Genomic DNA, 19,316 nt, shown 5'->3' with positions numbered 1-19,316 from the left:
AAGTGGTTTGATAAATTCTAGTTCATTCTTACAACAGAGCGCTATTCACTCACTATAAATATATTGTAGACATTTGTTGTAGGTAATGCAACAGTATTCCTAATATATTTTAATGGGGAAAATGAAGGTTACTAAATAGCGTTTATTGAATATTTTAAAGTTATAAACGGACATAAACAGAAATGGACCAGAGAGAAATCTATTAAAATATTAACCAAGTAGTTTTTCTTTTAGTGGTGATGATATTGCTCATCATTTTCTTTGTTAGTTTCTCTATTTTCTAAATGGAACAAAAATAAAATAAATCTTTTTTAATGTAAGAAAATATTCCCAAGCCTATTTTAACTTAAAGGAAAGGCACTGGAATTGAAGAGCAGAAAGATCCATAGCGATGACCTACCTCAGCACAGAGTCCATTTGCGGAAGGAGGGCTGATTCAGGAATGGTGTCTCAGCTCGGATGCCACAGTATAAAGGGAGACAAGGTAGAGGAGGAAGCAGGACACTGACCACACAGAGCTTCCCCTATAATCAACCATCATCTTAGCAACCAGCTTCACTGCCTCAGGCCTAAATCCTTCTGCAGTCGCGTTAGTCTATGGAATACCATTTTCCATGATGACCTCGTGAGTTTGTTGGCAGTGTTTCCCCAAGTGTAGGCTATGTACCACAGGGGCTATGATATATTTTAGCCGATACACAAGTATGGTATTAAATAGCATTGAATCACATAGTATGAGAGTTAGTCCCTGTATTAGTTTGCTATGGCTGCTGTAACAAATTACCAGAAACTTCGTGGCTTAAAAATCATGTAAGTTTATTCTCTTACAGTTCTGAAGATCAGAAATCTAAGATCGAGGTGTAGGGCTGCATTCCTTATGGAAACTTCTGGGAGAATCTGTTTCCTTCCCTTTTCCAGATTCCAGAGGCGGCCAGCATTCCTTGACTCAGTGCATCACTCCAGCTTCTTGTTGTTTCACTCTCATATTTTCTGACAGTGACTTTCCTGCCTCCCTCTTATGGGGACCCTGTAAGTACTTTGATCCCACTCAGATAACCCAGGATAAACTTCTCACCTCAAGTTTTGTAACTACCTTAACTTTGTTACATCTGCAACGTCTCTTTTGTCATATAAGGGGTAGGGCTAGTTTCTTGAATTAGGACATGGACATCTTTGGGGGCCATGATACATCCTACCAAAGAATCACTGTCAAATTCCTTTCAACCTTCTGAGCGCAAGGAGAAAGCTGAACTCTGGTTTATGTCTTTGTTTCTAGCACTTGCCAATCTCCCTTTCAAATCAAGAGGACACGTTTACCAAAAAGAAGGCAGTTCTAAAACTCAGGGGCCTTGACTAGTCAGGGCATCTAGGAATTTCATTATCGATTATCTGCTTTTCATTGTTACAGTTTGTGTTTATCTTCAAGTTGGTGTAAATAATACCTTTTCTCCCATTTATTGTAGCTCCAAACAGGTTTTTTAAAATATAGATGAGCAAATTGAGTCTGAGACTTGTAAAAGCAGTATCATAGGTGGCATGCAGGTATGGCACAGGTGAGTGAGGAATGTGAATGACTAGTTTGGGAGAACACCAACCTACTTACAATTAGGCAAGAATGGGGATGTTTAGGGATAATTCTGCTCCATGCTTAGCACTACATGAGGCTTGCCTTGAGGAATTTTCCTTTCTGTCTCTTGTTTGGTTCTGTAGGTGGGTGAATCAGCAAGACAGGGAGAAAGATCTTCCTCCTTGTGCATGAAGAATGCACATCACCAGTGGAAAATCTGTGGGATACCATTGATTGGGGGATGCTCTCCTTGAGACTCCTTGACAAGGGAACATTCAGCAACATCAACAAGGTGGAGGATGCTGGAGTAGACCTCACTGCTGATTATTCTTTTCCCCAAAGCCTCTTGGGGTTGAAAGCAAGCTTTAATGGAAAAGTGGATGTATTGTAGTTAGGAATATGTCTTCATCAAATCTAGGATTTTACTGTACATCCGTTGAGGAGCATCAAGGCCCCAGATGAAATCAACGTGGTTCCAATCTGGCAATAGCTGGAAGTAATGGAGATTCCTGATTTGGGGGAGTACCCTGGCCACATCCTGCATTGTTATAAGGACATCATTTCCACCAACCCAAATAGCAGTAGGCACTGTCATGGCAGTCAAGTTATACAGTGGGGGACGACTCTATGGGGGAGAAAGAAAGGACATTCATGAGAGGAAGCTCCTCACAGAAACAACTGAATTCAAATAAGTAGAGAGGCTACCAAGTCAGTATCTACCAAGTCAATTGTTCAGTCAGGCACTGAGGGAAATAGGTAGGAAATATGCAATGCTTCTTATCTTCAGGAGTTTGAAGACACAAGGCAAGATAACCAAACAAACATTTGTATGCAAAATAAGGTATGTTAAATGCTATAAAACACTCTATAAAGACAATCAAAGTGAAGACAAAGAAGACGTTATTTCCCGTTGGAGGCTTCATATACAAAGAAGTCATTTGAGATGACTCTTGAGTGATGGTTGGAATTTGACAGATAGGAAGGAGGGTGGGAGGGCTTCCTCAGAGGCAGGAAGAACCTGTATGCCATGGTCAGGAATGGCAAGCTGTCCAGTGTATACCCAGAGAAGAAAACATTTGAAAGAATATTGTAGGATATAAGATTGGAGACAGACAGTCAAGGTCTAAATGCCAGGCTAGGGTATTTGGACATGTTTCAGAAGTTTTGGGGACAAAGCAGGTTCATTTCTCAGAGCTCTGTCTTAAGAGGCCTGTATGAACATGAGTTTGTGAAATGACTTGAAGAAAGGATAGTTCCTGAAAAAATCTAGTCAAGCAATATGGATGGTCCACAGAAGGAGATAATTAAAGTTATGGAGATGGATAACTTCTCCAAGGAAGAGAGATACTAGTGTAGAGATGTTAAGAATCTTGGGAAATGCTGACAGTTGGACAGTGGTGGGAAACAGAGAGTAGCCAGTGTAGAGGTATAGAGGACAAAGAGAGCAAACAAAAAGGGAAAGAAAAAAATCAGAGATCATTGCGTTACAAAGTCCAAGTTAGGGGAGTAAGTTGCAAGGAAGCTATAGTAACTGTTTTTCATGAGGTACAGGAGCTCATTGAAGAGAATAAAAGGAGTAAGAGTAAAGAAGGGATGAAAAGAAATGAGGGTCAAGGGCACATTCAGGTGAACTTGGAAAATAAGAGGATCTTCATTTTCTGAGCGAGAAAAGATAGCTAGAATCAAGGGGACAGAGACATTTTCAGGTGGTAAGAGGGAGGTTAAGAAATTCTATTCATGCAACAAATAAATATCGAGGGCTCAGTAAACACCAGATACTCTGCTAGGTGAGAAAACATTGGTGAACAAAAGAGAAGGTAATCCCTATCTTCATGGAGCTTGCATGGGTTAATCCTCTTATTCCCGAAAAAATACAGAGTAGGTACAGAGACTGTGCTGGAAGCTTAAGAAGAGGGCAAACTGATAAAATTAGAATGTAATAAAAATTGACTTCAAATTGAAATGGAATTTTTGGACTGGAACCTGGATTCTTTGTCCGCCAGAATTGAAGATTGAACCCACAGACAGAAAGTGATTAAGTGGCAAAGATGGAGATTTATTGAAGAACAAGTACAGACTCTCACGTGGGGAGAGGGAAGAGTCCCACAGAATGGACTCCCAAGTAGGGAGGGGGAAAGGGTCCCAATGAGTTCTTTTTCCCTATGGCTTATAAAGGCTGCAGATCCTGATGCCTTGATATCCCTTCTGATTGGCCACTATTCCCTTAGACTGGCTACTATACTAACCTCTGGGCTCAAAGGTTGAGCCTCACATGGATCATGTGAGGTTCTCCCTCCCTCCTTCCTTATTGTTTTTCTATTCCCCCCTGCGCTCTCTTCTTCTGCTTCTGTATGAAGGGCTTCCTTCTCTTCATTTTGTAAACATAGACCTTTTGCTGTTCCCAGCTCCCTCATTCTATGGAAATATACCGGTTGCAGCTTTTCAGCTTTCCTATTCTATGGAAATTTACTTTCTGCTGCTCTGCAACCCTGTGCTTCCTCCATGGTCCCCTTAGTTTCCAAAATTTCTAAAAATCTCCTAAACCTGTCTTATTTACCCCTAAAATTCCTGTTTCAAAATCATCTAAAATCACACACAAATAAAAGAGGATCAGCCTGGATAAATTCTAAGGACATTTACACTATAACATTCTTATCACATTGTATACTTCAATCTTAAAATTTCATTTGCTGATTTTACCTTAATAAAGCTGAAAAAAAAAAAACCCACTTTATTATAATGGTTTTAACTGTGATATATTTTGTTCCATCTTCTTTTAAAAGTAAACAATATAACCCAGCTGGCATGACTTAGTGGTTGAGCATCAACCTATAAACCAGGAGGTCACGGTTAGATTCCCGATCAGGGCACATGCTCTGGTTGTAGGCCTGACCCCCAGTGGGGTGCATGTAAGAGGCACCCAATCAATGATTCTCTTTCATAACTGATGTTTTTTTTCTCTCTCCCTCTCTGAAATCAATAAAAATAGATATTAAAAAGTAAACAATATATAACCCGCTTAATAAAAATAATAAATGACAGCAGAAGTATGTAAAATCCAAAATAGAGCCTCGTTTACTCCATCATGTCCATTTACTTCACCCTTTCTTTCCTCCCCTCTCTGAGGATAATAACTTTAACATTTGTTAGGTGGGGTTTTTTTTTCTGACCCTTTTCTAAGCATTTGTGAATATACATAGTTTGAGTGATAGGAGAAAATTTTTTGAGTAATGGAAATGTTCTATATTATCTTGATTGTGTTGTGGTTACACAAATGAATATATTTGTCAAAGTTCATTGAATTGCACATGTAAAATCAGTGAATTTTATTGTATGTAAACAACACCATAATCAATCAGTTAAAAATAATAAAAATATGCATAGCTCTTATAGTTGTCTTAAAAGCTAGGAGAAACATTTCTCTAACAATTCAATATATTATTGAGAAATAACTGGTCTGATTGACTGTTTTGATGCTCAGAAACAGCCTAATTAACGTGGGTTTGCATTAAGAATACCTTTAAATATGTCAGTCTTGGAAAACATGGAAAAATTTTAATTTAATGGGTTTAGTTCAAACAGATAAGCCCAGCTCCTGACTTTGAGAAAAGAAATGATGGCAACAACATTGGTTAAAGCACAGGAGGGCCAAAGGAATCTATAGATTTGGATGTGTAATGTTAGAAGGAGGAAGATGCCTTAAGACAAGTCTTCATGGTGGATAATACTTTTTTAATGTTCATGTTGTATCCAAATTCTTGGTGTTAGTATCAAGAAGTGTGTATTCATTTACTCTGTAAATTTGTGTAGATTTTTGTAAAACAATTTTCACTATTATGCAGCCATTAAGATTATGTTAAAAAAACACCTCAGTAACATTGGTTATGTCTTGCTATAACCACACTAAAAGAAATGCTAAAAGCTGTGTAAGAGCAGTAATGCTGAGATGACTGGAATGAATGCAACAAAATATTGATATATCTAGTTATCTCTGGGTGGAGAGATTATAAATTATTTAATTTCCTTAGCATATGTTTCTTTTTTCCCCTAGATTTTTCACAATGAATACATATCAAAATCACAAAATTTTCAGAAAGCTCTATCTATCCATGTGAATACCACCAATTGCCAGGCAGGATTCTTCTCACTCAAATAATTTATTTTTACAATGTCTCAAAACCACCCTTCTGGAGGCATTCTGAATAACTCACCTGATTGTAGTGACGCATGTTCTCAGCTTCACTTCCCCAGTCATAAGCTCTGAATTCATCAGATCGGTAAAGCTGAAATAAATGTGTTGGTTTTTTTTAGTAATATAATATTCAGAATCATTAATGTTAACAGCAAATCTTAGAAAAACACTGTACACTAGAAAGAAAATAAGGCTTTCTGACCAGTAAAAGATGGAAATACATTGTTACTGTGAAAAACAAGGTAGAGAGAGAGAAGTGATCTCCCGTGGTTTGTAGGATAAGCTATGGAAAACCAAAACTCATTAGGGAGAAGTCATACTCCTCTCCGGGGAAGGCTCAGATTCCTGAGGTTTTCCCAGCTTACCTATTGCTTTAGCTCAGGGCCTCTCTTACAAGCTCTGATTTAAGATGGGAATTATTTATGTTACCTACTTGTTCTGCACCATATTTTGTCATTTCCCTTAAAACCCAGGGAAATCAGACCATTTAAGATGTGACAAGGACAAAATGGAAGCCAGCTGGTAAAGTTCTTAGAGGAGGCCTGTTAACTCTGTCCTTTCACATATAATGAAAATAGGAATGAGAATGGTTTTCCATGACAAAGTCACTACCTGCTTTATATGGAGGATGTTCTGTATTGACGATCCAGTGGGAGAGTGTGACATGTACACATCCATCCGACTCTGAAGGGAAATAAACCACATGTTACAGCAAGAATCACCCACAGAAATAAACTATGCCTTTCAAAAACAGAAAACAATTCAGCTAAAACTTAGTAAACAAATACTGGGGGTTTTGAAAATATCTATGTGAATCATCTAGATAAGTCTGAATTTTTGTCAGACACTCGAACATGAGTGAACTCTGGGCTGACCAGTGGCATGGGTTGCTTGAGAGCAAACCTGCATCAGCTCTGAAACTATAAGATAATTTGTTTACTTTGAAGTAAAAGAAGCAAGAATGTACATCATGGAGGAAAGGTGCAATGTTCAAGTGTGCCTAGACACGCTATTGCAGATCAGTAGATCAAAAATACCTAAACTTCAGGATCTAACTCTGTTAATTATAATCTTTGTGACTTTGGGCAAGTTATTTAACATCTCTGAGTTTCTGTATTGTCATCTATTAAATGAAGATAATGAAAATCATGCTACCAATTTTGTGGGCTCTTGTGAAGATAAAATAAAGTATTATAAAAGAAAAGCTCATAAATAATCATTTCTATGTGCACTGTACTTCGATCTTTGTAAACATTATGGAGATACAATAGTAATAATTTTATATCTGAGATTATCATAAAACTAATCAAGGGAACTATTAAAAATCTTTACTTTTGAATAAGTAAGCTTTGAACAATGGTTCCTCATGGTTTTTGGTCTAACACAACTTAGCTTCTTAACAAATAGGAGTAGGATGGGTTGATAGACAAGCGTTTGGGATTAGCTTTACTAGTCTCATTTGGCTGCCATTTGGAATATGACAGAGATAACTATACAACCACACTCCGCTGCAGATGCCAACTCCTCCTCCCCTTCCTTGAATTCTCAGTAACAGGAAACAAAGAGTTGATGAAACAGGACTGCTGCTTCTTCATAGAAAAGGGATTCCTTCTCCATTCTGTTCTGTCTTTTAAGTTCTAAGTTAATTGATGAGTTTTATTTGAGGGCAGAGTCATCCAACATGTGTGGGCACACACACAATAAGTTCAATGCTTATATGTGCTTCACCTCTTTTTGAGAATTTTATTTTATTTTTTAAATTTTTGTTAAATTTATTGAAGTTACATGGGGTAATAGGGTCAAATAGGATTCAAATGTACATTTCTATGATACATGACCTGTATGTTGCATTGTGTGACCGCCACCCAAAGTCAAATAATCTTCTGTCACCGTATATTTGACACCCTTTGCTGTCCTTCCTTCCCCCATCCCTCTGGTAACCATCATGCTGTTGTCTGTCTGTGTCTATGAGTTTCAGTTTTATTCTAGGATTTTATTTTTAATGCACTATATTAATTGTAAGATCAAACTCAAGGTAGTAAGTGAAGGCTGATTATGAACATGTGAAACTACTACCTATTGTGGAACATTCATTTTCCTAAACTTGATCAGGGATGGGAGGTTGAAGCTGCCTATTCATTCTTTTCCCCAGTCTTCACATTCATGGTTTATTAAATTCCTAATCTGTGCACAACAAGCAAATCTCTGCATGTAAGAGCTTAGAATACCATAATAATTTATGCAGAGTAATAGACACATCAAACTAAATCAAAGGAAAGTTGGAATTTCTCAAAACACCCAATGGTCCCATAATCCTTATACATACCATATTCAGATTGTTCCTGATGAATCCTGCCCATAAGTCCATTACCTCACGACATAGCACCCATAATATTTTATTGTTGCACATTGTGGCAAAAGGTGGCTTCTCTGACTTATCTGCTAAAAAGACACCTTTGGTACCAAACAATTTCTGTAAAAGTAAAAAAAAAAAAGATCCTTTTCAAGAATTGTTTCAAACTTTTTGACATTCTCATCATCCCAGAAATAAGGATTCTTGAGGATCAATTTGTATTTGCTCTTGCAGTCAAGGAGACCAAGTCATTCAGGCAAAGGAACTACGATAGTTATGAATCCATCTGCACCCAGGGAAGATCACCAGACATAATTTATTAGGCGATTGCAGTGAGGACCCTTAACCCCAAATTCGCTTCTTCATGGTGAAGCTTCTCTGTATTCTGTCACTGTAGTCTGTAAATCAGTAATTGACTTCATCTTTAATATCTCATTCATTGTCAAGAAAGGCAGACTATTTCTCCTTAAGGTTAAATATTGCCTTGAATAAGAAGGAAAAGTAGGATTTTCCCTACCACCCATGTGCACATTGTTTTTCTAGGAGTGTCCCAGATGAGCTAGCGTTTATGCTGAAAAGTAGAGAATGGTGTACCAAAGAGAGGGTGCCACTGGACAGAAAGGGAGGTGGCATGTTAAAACTTCTGGAGCTTGGGAAAGTAAGATTGGCTGGGGAATCTCTGATGAGAGGACTGGAGCTTCTCTGGGCAACAGATATTATCAAGTGCCAGGCGCGGTCAGGGAATGCGACTTACAGTGGCAGGAAACTTGACAGTAGGCGATATGAAACAGATAAGCCAGGGACAATATTTGCCTCAGACCCAATCTCTGTAGGCAAAGCAGTATATATGCAAAACTGGTAATAAATGTGTCTATTTCTGAATTTAACTAATTTGTCTGCTCAATCTGTCCAAACATAGGAAACATTCAACACTGATATCAATACATTTTGCAGTAGAACTATCAACCACGCAAAAGGGAAGTTACATTACTTGAGCTCAAGTAGATAATACAATCAAACTATTACCAAACCAAACATTAGGCCCTATGGAAATTCTTCCTTGTCTTAGCTCAACAAACAATGGTTTTCCATATCTATTTCTCCACCATAAACCAGGGCCTCCTCTTATATATGAATTACTGTGATACCCTAATTGGTCTTGACCTCACTTTGGTCAAAATTGATTTTACCCTTCACCCCAAATTTAAGGTGCAATCTTGGTAAAATACTATGTCCATGGTGCCAATGACCTTTTTAAAGAAACAAAAAGCAAATAGAAAAATAATTTAGATTGATAAAATTCCAAAATCACAATTAATCATCAAACTGCTTTTCCAATCCTTGGAAAATCACCAATAAATATTTGAAGAAATAATTGAGTTGTAATACAAGTAGGCTTTATAATTATAGTTTTAGTAAATTACAAGTTGCCATACGGGAAGGATTATTTTATTCATGTTTAACATCAAAGTCAGGATATCAGTGACCATATGAAACTAGAAAAATATCTTCCATTTGGACATTGCAAGTTCATTGACCAGCTCAGTGGAACAAGAAAACATGAATGGACTTTAAGCTGACATAGGACTCAGCACCGCTAGCAGTTCTGATATATAGTCAGGTCTGTTAATGATTGAGTGTAGTAACTTGTATATGACAGCAGTAGATAGTGTGGTACAGACTCGCACACACTTGGACACACACACAAATAAGCACCTGGTTGCAGATTCTGATTTCCACAGATTTCATCTAAACTTCCTACTTTTACTTCATCACAGACTTTAAAATAATGAATATCTATGATCCAAAATGAGACCCTCAAATACATTTTGGTGAAATAGGGAGCCTACCTTGATTACAGAACTTGGAAGTAGAAAAAAACTGGTAAAAATACCCTTGGGGTATTTGAATGAGGCCACAGGACTCAAGGCAAAATTCATTTTGATTCTCTGTGCCACTTCAGGCATGGTGGAAAAGGCTGCAAACCCTGAGAGAACAGGAGACAAGACACTTGTAAAAATGAGAAATGCACAATGTCTCTATTAAGAAAAGTAGGGACTCTTGTCATTTTTATCCATCTATTGCCATGACCTTGGGAATGAATTGGGAGATTCTTCTGAGTCTCTGCAAAGAGAATCTGCCTTCAGTCCTCTCTGCTCTCAAGTCTTCTTTTTTCTTTTTCTTTTTTCTTTTCTTTTTTTTAAATGCTGGACAGTGTAACTTGGTTGGGGCAAGTGAGGGATAAGCTGCTACTGGCAAGTGAACTATGGACAACCTCACTTTCAAAGCCTGGAGGAACTGCTGGCAATATTGTCATTTTGCCCCCAATGCTGAGGTGCTAGAATGAGTCCAGAGCTTCCAGAAGTAAAGAATCAGTTCCTGGGAGGTGACTCATGAAGAAGGCCTTTCTACAGTATCATCGAGTGATTCCAGTTTTCCTTTCTCACAATGGAATGAGATTGCATTGCTCTCACTGCTTCACCAGATGCTTACCAACCCTCCAGAATTCTGTTCCTGCTTTCAAGAGAGAAGGGGATTTCCCTCGGTCCACTGTGATCCCAGGAAGAACCAGGTGTGTCCATCTGTTCTGAACTTTAAGTAATAGCATTGTACCCATTGCTAGACCTGTGAGCATGAGGAGATCAGCACTACACAGAAGCAGCTCCGAGGAGTTTCTGTGTATTTTGGTTCTCCAAGGTGCCTTCTTGGCCCCCCTCCATTGTGTGTGTGTGTGTGCGTGTGTGTGTGTGTGTGTGTGTGTGATGTACACAAACACATGAATCCATCTTCCCTCCCTTTTTTTTGTTAAGCAAGTGATAGCATGTCAGTTGCAATTTTCACTCTACACACACATGAACATTTTGCATTTTTTAAAAAAGCTGACTTTTTATCAATTGATACAAAAACTTTGAAACAGGCATAATACTTCCCCCTAGAAGATTTCTGTACTTTTTGTTGCCCATACTAACTCCGGAGCCTTATTATCACTTAATGAGTTGGGGCCTTGGTAGCTAAGTGTCTTGCAAACAGTGGGTCTTTCCCACAAAACAAAAATTGCTCTGCCCTGTATGCAAATAATACTCACTAAAAAATGTTATGCCCTGAATGCGATGCAGGTCACTGATGGTCAAATTTTCTGTTTTCTTTGAAGAGCACATATAAGAGCATATCCTATAAAAGTCCTACTTACTTTTCTAGACTCCACTCAAGTCATTACTGCTTCATCCAAAGCCTAGGCACCTTATGGATGAAGTCTAACTGACCTGGTTTAATCTGGGTTCTGCCTCTTACTTGCTAAGAGACCTCAAACAATCCACTTAATTTCTTTGAATTTATGTTTCCTCTTCTGGGAGATAGAAATAATAACAGAAAGTTTCAAAGAGAGATATTTTGGGAAAGTTCCTAAACACAGGGTCCTAAACCCAGTAAATGCTCTCTAAATGTTAGCTTTGATAGTATAATTATTACTTGTTAGTAGCAGTTTTTTTCTGGGGAGGGAATCTCCTATTAGTTCTTTGATACCCTATAGAATGCCCTCTGATGCTCACTGCCTGTTCTAAGCTTGTAAGCTGCTGATCAATATAAAACAATGATAAATATGTATTTTCTGTTGATAATAATGGAGACTACTGTAAGAATGTTTACTGTCTCTTGCACAGTTTCACCCATACTTAAATAGTTTTAACGTAACTCAATCTCTTAAAATTGGAAACTTCAGTGGAAGATCACTAGCAAATTCACATTCTTAACTGTATAGATCCCTTTACATTTTTATTTGGAAGTAGATTATTGATCCCCCCACTCAAAAAAAGACCTAGGAAATCATTAAAAAGTATGTTTTAAAAGAGCAGAGCCTTTGGACTTTAAAAAAATTCTACATAGTTCTTACATTTAATTGATATTCCCTATTATATTATTTGCATATCTATTACACTAAATAGATATTTCCACTTGATTTATTATAGTAAACTTTCATGTTCCAACTCAAAAAAATAATCCTATCTTTTCAATTTGTTCAAATATAAATGTAAGCTCCTCGCTTTTATTTATTTTTTTAAAAATCCCATGTGGGTTGTGAGGAAGGTATGATTATATTCTTCAGGGATTATTTTATGTCATTAGGCTTTACATTTTCAGCTCAGAGGGAGTCTAGAAACTATTTATCCTTTGATACTTCTTCGTATTTGGTGTACATGTTATTCTGGGAAATCACATCACCGTTACAAATGTATAGTTATGATCAGAAATGAAGGAGATCTTTGGCCTATGTATAGTCTCTGAAATTCAGGTTTATAGCCTCTTAGGGCACTGAGTTTATGTGCTAAGAACAGGACAGAGAATCAAGGACACTATTGATGGCAGTAACTCTGTTCCATTTTAAAGGTGAACTCTTACAAGACTCTGACCCTTGTAGAACACTGACCTTTGTAAACATACCTATTGTAGTGCCAAGTGAATGTCCAACAAAATACAACTTCTCCTGCCCAGTTTTATTTACAATGAAGTCTATTATGCTCGGGAGGTCATATTTCGCCATTTCGTCAAAACTGCAAAATAAAACAGGGTCTTATAAATACTCCCAACTAAGTTTGTCACTTGGAGCATTTGATCACATTTTTTACACTTATTTGGTGTATATTTCATTATTTATCCAGTTACATGTAGGCTATTTTAACTTTCGTTTACTGCATTCACATGGGTTACTTTCTAATAACAGGAATGATTGCTAGACTTGTGTATAGTATCTGAAGTTCAGTCTTATTTCTCCTCTTCACTTCCTTCCATTGTGTTTGCTTCCCTTCCCTTCCCCCGTCCCCCAATCTAGTTTGCATGCTGCTCCTTTAGACTCCCCCAGGGAGCTTAAGACTCTCAGGGCCATTTTAATGCCCCACTTTGGAAACAGAATTGGTTGTAAATCACGATTCTCGCATGTACTAGCTTTTTAGCACCTGCTATAAGGAAGTCATTAGGGTTGGATAGTATTAAAGAAATGACTCTGGCTGCAATTAGTTGTTGCTGTTATTAACATTTCTGTCTATATAAAGGGATATATATATATAGTCAACATATACCAAAATCTTACAGTACCAGTTCAACTAGTATTGATACAGGAGAACAATTGGTACATAACATTTAGTTGAGTCAGGTATCCCATGATTTAGAGGACTGTTTTAATAAACAACATGTGAGGAAATATCTAGGTTGATACTCCCAAGTATGGGAGTTGTGATACCTTACAGTAACCAAGATTCTAGCTCCCAGTCAAGGACCCATTGACACAAAATATTTCCCAATGTTCACCACACTGCTCGAAATCTCTGACTCTAACAATTTATTCTAACCTTCCTTTCTTCTCAACCTGCCAGTGGATTCTGAGTATTTCATTACTTTGCATATGACAGTGAGCTTAGGCCTGTGAAGGAAAGCCTACTGTGGGCACCAGCTTGTCCTCTGGTGACCCCAGGAACACTTTTACTAAAAGAAACACTCAACATATCAAAAGATTTTTCTCCGTTGCCCATTAACAAAGTTTTAAAGATCTCAAATTAGAATTTTCTAAAATGGTATTCTAGCCTGGCCTGCATGGCTCAGTGGTTGAACGTCAACCTATGAACCTGGGGGTCACAGTCCAATTCCAGGTGGTCAGGGCACATGCCTGGGTTGTGGGTCCAATCCCCAGTCAAGGTAGAGCAGAAGGCAGTTAATCAATGATTCTCTCTTATCATTGATCTCTCTCTCTCTCTCTCTCTCTCCCCCTTCCTTTCAGAAATTCATAAAAATATATTTAAAAACAAAACAAAAATAGTATTCTATAAAATTCAACCATAGTTTCTCTAAAAAAAATTTAGTACTGATACACATCATTGTGAAATTGATTGGCTGTCCAAAAGAAAGACTTGTATTAGCAGCACTAGAATGAATAGAAAATTTGTGAGGGCAGGGACATTGTTCCCTTTTGTATGCTCAGAGCCTAGAATAGTGCATATATTAGGCACTAAATAAATATAGATTGACTGCATACATTGGTCATAAGAATTCCTGTGCTGTCCTTTGGGACATACTTTTAATGTACAGCATTGGATAAAATTGGATGTTAAAATAATCTTGTTAAAATGATATAATTTGACTATGGGAGAATCAGTGGAAATCAAAGCTTCTTGCAATTTCTGACTTTTGAGATGTTAGTAGGAACTACAAGGAACTGTGACTTCAAAGGTCATAGATTATTATTAATATCATTCACACTATTATATTCAAAATTGTCTCAAACTTGACACAGTTTACCTAAAGGCCCAGTATTTTTCTTCAGTCACTGACAGTGTTTTGTGTTTTCTTGACCAAACATTCCCCCGACTGTTCCCCATCCAGACATCGTAGCCTGCATCTGCGAGAATGAATCCAAGGCTTCCATTGGCATAATTCTTAAGCCAGGAGGAATTGTCTATAAACAGGGCGTGCTGCATGTACACAACTGGCCGGGGACCTGAAGAGAGGGAGGAAAAGAGAGACAACAGAGATAGGTAGATAGTGAGAAAATAGTTTATGATAAATAGAGCATCTCAGGAACATGATAGAAACGTGTGTGTGTGTGTGCACATGTGCACACACACATACACACACACACACCCCATACCAGAAAAAGCAAAAACCAAAAACACCATTCACCTTTCCCTATCATTAGTGTAGAACTTTATGACCACAAAGCAAATTTCTTGAGCAAATACTTTGTACCTGGTGTTATGGCCATTGGCTGACATGCTCGAGCCTATTAAATTCTTACAATAAATCTATAAATTAGTTATTATTTTGAGGATCCTCATTGCACAGGTGTGGAAACTAAGACTTAAGATAATTAAGTTACTTTCCCAAGGGGTCACCCAGCTAACAAGGTACTGAGTCAGGACTCAAGCTGGGCTCTATTTCATGCCAAAGCATGTGCTTGTAACTGCTATGCTGTATGATTTCACATTTACATATCTTCTGGGTGTGGCTTACAGCGACATGGAAGCGATCATGTTTAATGGAGTCCTATGCCTCTTCCAGTCCTTCCTTTAGGGAAGAAGAGTGTAAATGGACAATCACTAATTTCTCACCAAGCTTCTAACCAAACACCCAGCCTCCACCCATGGAAGAACATTTGGAAATTGTAATAGTAAAATCAGCTCAACACCCCTCTTCCAACTCTCAAATTCCCAATGGATAGAGTATTCACTGGGGGAGATGAGAAGGACCAGGGTAAAATGTTGAATTATAATTTAGTTGTTAAGAGCACAGGCTCTGGAGTCAGGTGGCCTGGGGTTGGATCCTGGTTCTGTCACTTGCTATTTGTGTGAATTCATAACCTGTTATTTCATAACCTGCTTGCCTCAGTTTCATCATCAGTAAAGTAACGATTAATAATATTAGTAACGATTAATAGTATTGACCTCATAGGTTTGCTAGGAATGATACTCCTGATAAATGACTTTTAATTCCAAATCTTCCCAAATTCTTCCTCCTGAAGCAAAACCTTCCCTTGAAAAAGTTTCCCCCTTTTGTATTTCATAGTCCCCGCTCCCCCACTCCTGAAAAAGATTTGGTTGCCAGATTTAGCCAAAAGCAAGCAAACAAACAAACAAAAGTGATAAAGAAAAAGACCTGGGGTCCCATTAAATTTGAATAAAACAATGAATAACTTTTTCATCTGAGTTCTATAGACTCAAGTGAGACATATATGAAAGCCTGCTTGTTGTTTATGAAATTCAACTTTAACTAGGTGTCTCGTGTTTTGTCAGGTAATCCCACTCACATCACACTCCCCCCACTTTTAAAAAAACTCTTGAATTACAGATTTCTTTCTGAGAGGGAGAAAGTGTCAAACAACATGATTAAAGCTGCCTCTGAATGTGGGTGCTGGGGGACATGATGCAGAGTGGTCACTGAGGCTTTGCAGAGATTTTGCTTGCTCTTCTCTCTCCCTCTTCAGAGGTTTTGCAGTTCTAGTTCCCCCTCTGCTTGTGCACGGCCTGGCTCCTCATTCTAGAATGAGGCCATATTAACCCCATGCTCTTTCATTCCACAAACCGTCTGTCTCTTAGATCAGAGCATGTGTGAATGTTAAAGTTTTCTTTCCTGGAAGAAGTTTCAGAAATGCCAATCATTAAGTTAAACTTTTATCACGAAGAGGATGGTCTATTGAATCTAGTGAGGGCCAGAGATACTCTTTTGGGGCACCCCAAAACCAACTTTATACAACCCAACAAATCCCTTTCCAACGGTGAGGAAATCCACTTTCTTGGAATACAGAAGTTCATCACCTGGAAAATCAGTAATGAGCTTACAAAACGTAGGCTCCACCTTTGCCTTTACACCCAAACAAGCAGGCCTAGTTGCTGTCAACAAGATCAGTCTTGCCCTTGCTATTTTTAGGTTCTTGGCAGTCTTCTGAGAATTAGAAAAGAATGAGACTCCCTGCTAACCATTTAAAGACTAATGCAAAAATTCAAAAAATGTTTGATATATCAGTCGCTCTCTTAAAGAAAAGCCAGCACTAAATTTTAGTTGTATCCAATCCTTATCAGGAAGGGCACAACTTGTACCTGTACTCCTAGTATCTCTTCGCCCGTGAGGAATTCTGTTGACGCTGAGGATGTACCCATCTTGAGTGATAACTTCATACTCTTCGTTGGGGTAGCCATTATAGGTGATGATTTCACTCTGGCCAGTGAAAACACAGGCATTAGCTAAACATTTTCTAGAAAGGTTATCAAAAGAAACTAGAACAAAGTATCTGTTGTAAGCTTATCAGGGTGAATTATCTGTAATCTGTAGCCCCAGGTAACTATAAAATTAATTTATTAAATAAAGTATTGATAAAAAAGAAGTAGAATATTAGAAAATGTCTATTATTGATATTTCTTTAGTGGGGGGAGATAATATTTAGCATTGGCCCATTCTTTTGACAAACTATATTCTCAAGTCAATTGTCTTTGAGATCTTTCTTGGTTTAAAGATAATAAGATCACAGGCCAATAGAGAGCAGTTATAAATATCATCCAGGTAGCTTAAAATATAAATTATTAATATTATTAAAAATATAAGTTTTCTGTAAAAATACAGTTCTGCTTTGCATGACTAGAAAGTATTATTTATTCAGCCAAAAGAGCAGGCCAACCTAGCTTGACTTTTGGAGAAATATTAAAATCACCCGTTTTAGCCCTAGCTGGTTTGGCTCAGTGGATAGAGCATCAGCCTGTGGACTGAAGGGTCCTGGGTTCGATTCTGATCAAGGGCACTTGCCCGGATTGCAGGCTTGATCCCCAGTAGGGGGCATGAAGGAGGCAGCAGATCAATGATTCACTCTCATCATTGATGTTTCTATCTCTCTCCCTCTCCCTTCCTCTCTGAAATTAATAAAAAAATATTTTTTAAAAATAGCTTGTTTTATCTGTTTCTTATCAGAGATTTTCAGTTCTAACAGGACTTTTAATAATTTTATAACCTATTATCTGCTTTATTTGGTGTTCTTTGGAATTTTCCATGACTTACAGTATTCATCCACGTTTCAGGATTCGCTTCTCTTTCCAAATTAAAGATTTTATCAGCATTTAAAGATCCACAAAGCAAACAGGTTGCTGTTAAAAACAGCCACATCATTGGAATGCCTGATATAAAACATTTAATAATTACAGATTAATTTTATACATCAGAGTTGATTAATGAAATGAAAATAGTACCCTAATAAAAATGTGAATAACATCCTGAGAAAGCTGAGAAAGTGTGGAAGAGAATGAGTACAGTGACCTAACTCTGAGCATTATTAAACTATATTTTTCACACAAAAACTACCTTAAAATAGCCCACTTCTGAAAATAAAATGAATTTAGTCTAGTGTGAAGACTTATTTTTATCTCTGATTTTAATGAAAATATTTCAATTATTTGAAGTCTTTGTTCACCTGAGAGTTTCCAGAACACCTAGAGACTCAGAGGACATATTTCTACACCCTGGCAAAGCTGAAAGTGGAGGTACCCTATAGTCTAGCTCAGCATTCCACAAAGCAAACAAGAACTGACGCTCCAACCACACAAACAAGCTGGCGATAAGTTTCTACTGGTGTGACTACTTCTCTTGTGGACACCCAATGGCAAACGTTAAATAAACGTGCAATTTATCCTCTTGGCATTGCTTAAATCATGCCTTTTCAAAGTAGGACAACGTCATCTCAGTGTAAGCACTCATTATATGAAAGCTCCAACAGCATGAGATTGAAGTCCAGTGTCACTACACACAAGATTCCTAACCTTGGGCAAGTTATTTTCAGTGGCTTTGTCTCTTGGTTTCCTTGATGTAGAGTGAGGATAATAACATTACATGGTTATAAGGAAGATTACAGGGTTAGAGAGAGGATTAAGTGACATATAGAACACTAAGCGCAGTGTAAGCTCTTTCACCGCTTAATGCAAGAAGGAGTGAGAGAGAAATAGCAGAGAGCCTTGGCTATCACAAATTAATGACTGACTTCTAGAAATTCAGAATTTACTTTTGAAATTAAATAACATTCCGTACACTTGCTATCTGGTTAAGACAGTTTTATATCTGTAAGTGGTATATAATTTACAACATTTTTGAAATGAATAATAGATGATATCTATTGAACGTTTGGCCTGTGCCAGGCACTGTTCTAATCACTTCTCATTTGTTATTTAAACCTCAAAGAAACTCCATGAGTAGCTCCTGTTATTATCCTCATTTTATCAATGAAAAAAACAAAGGCTAAAAGAAATTTAAGATCTGCCCAAGGTCACAGGGCCAATAGGTGACAGAAGAAGTATGACAAGAACGCAGGCAGCCTCCCTGAAGAGCCCTTACAACCTGATTTTCAAGCCAACTGCCTCCTGGTTGTGAGAAATCTTGATTTTACCTGCTACTGGGGACTCCTATGGATTAGGACCTTCTGATCTTCGGCATGTGACATCAGGCTGAAGAATGAGATACGGTTGCAGTGATAGTTAGAAGTCAGACAGATGAGAGACAGGAAACCCAGAGAAATGGGGAAACCTTGGCCTATGATACACACCCAGGGCGTCTTCCCAGTCACCAAATGCCACAATGCACTTGTGGGTTGGGAAATAATGGTCTATATGATGCCAAATAACCAGTTTGACTGAATCCCCATGTTTCCATTGTCTATTGCTGTTGGGAGGGTTCAGCAACATTTTGAA

General features: G+C 37.9%; 1 protein-coding gene across 1 annotated transcript; it reads right to left on the bottom strand.

Moving 5' to 3' along the window:
• Nucleotides 1-795: 795 nt before the first annotated feature.
• LIPN (lipase family member N) lies at nucleotides 796-19,091 on the bottom strand. The gene is made up of 10 exons (XM_006755854.2): nucleotides 19,016-19,091; nucleotides 17,641-17,756; nucleotides 16,692-16,809; nucleotides 14,398-14,596; nucleotides 12,550-12,659; nucleotides 9,963-10,099; nucleotides 8,086-8,232; nucleotides 6,372-6,443; nucleotides 5,779-5,850; nucleotides 796-2,192 (listed from the first exon to the last, which is right to left on the bottom strand). Exons 2-10 carry the CDS (start codon nucleotides 17,746-17,748, stop codon nucleotides 1,959-1,961), a joined length of 1,197 nt encoding a protein of 398 aa, XP_006755917.1. The 5' UTR covers nucleotides 17,749-17,756; nucleotides 19,016-19,091; the 3' UTR covers nucleotides 796-1,958.
• Nucleotides 19,092-19,316: the final 225 nt, after the last annotated feature.

The sequence above is a fragment of the Myotis davidii genome, unplaced genomic scaffold (assembly GCF_000327345.1).
Source record: "Myotis davidii unplaced genomic scaffold, ASM32734v1 scaffold933, whole genome shotgun sequence".
Lineage (NCBI taxonomy): Eukaryota > Metazoa > Chordata > Mammalia > Chiroptera > Vespertilionidae > Myotis > Myotis davidii.
Note: the sequence above shows the minus strand (reverse complement) of the source record. Positions and strands in the feature narration are given on the sequence as shown.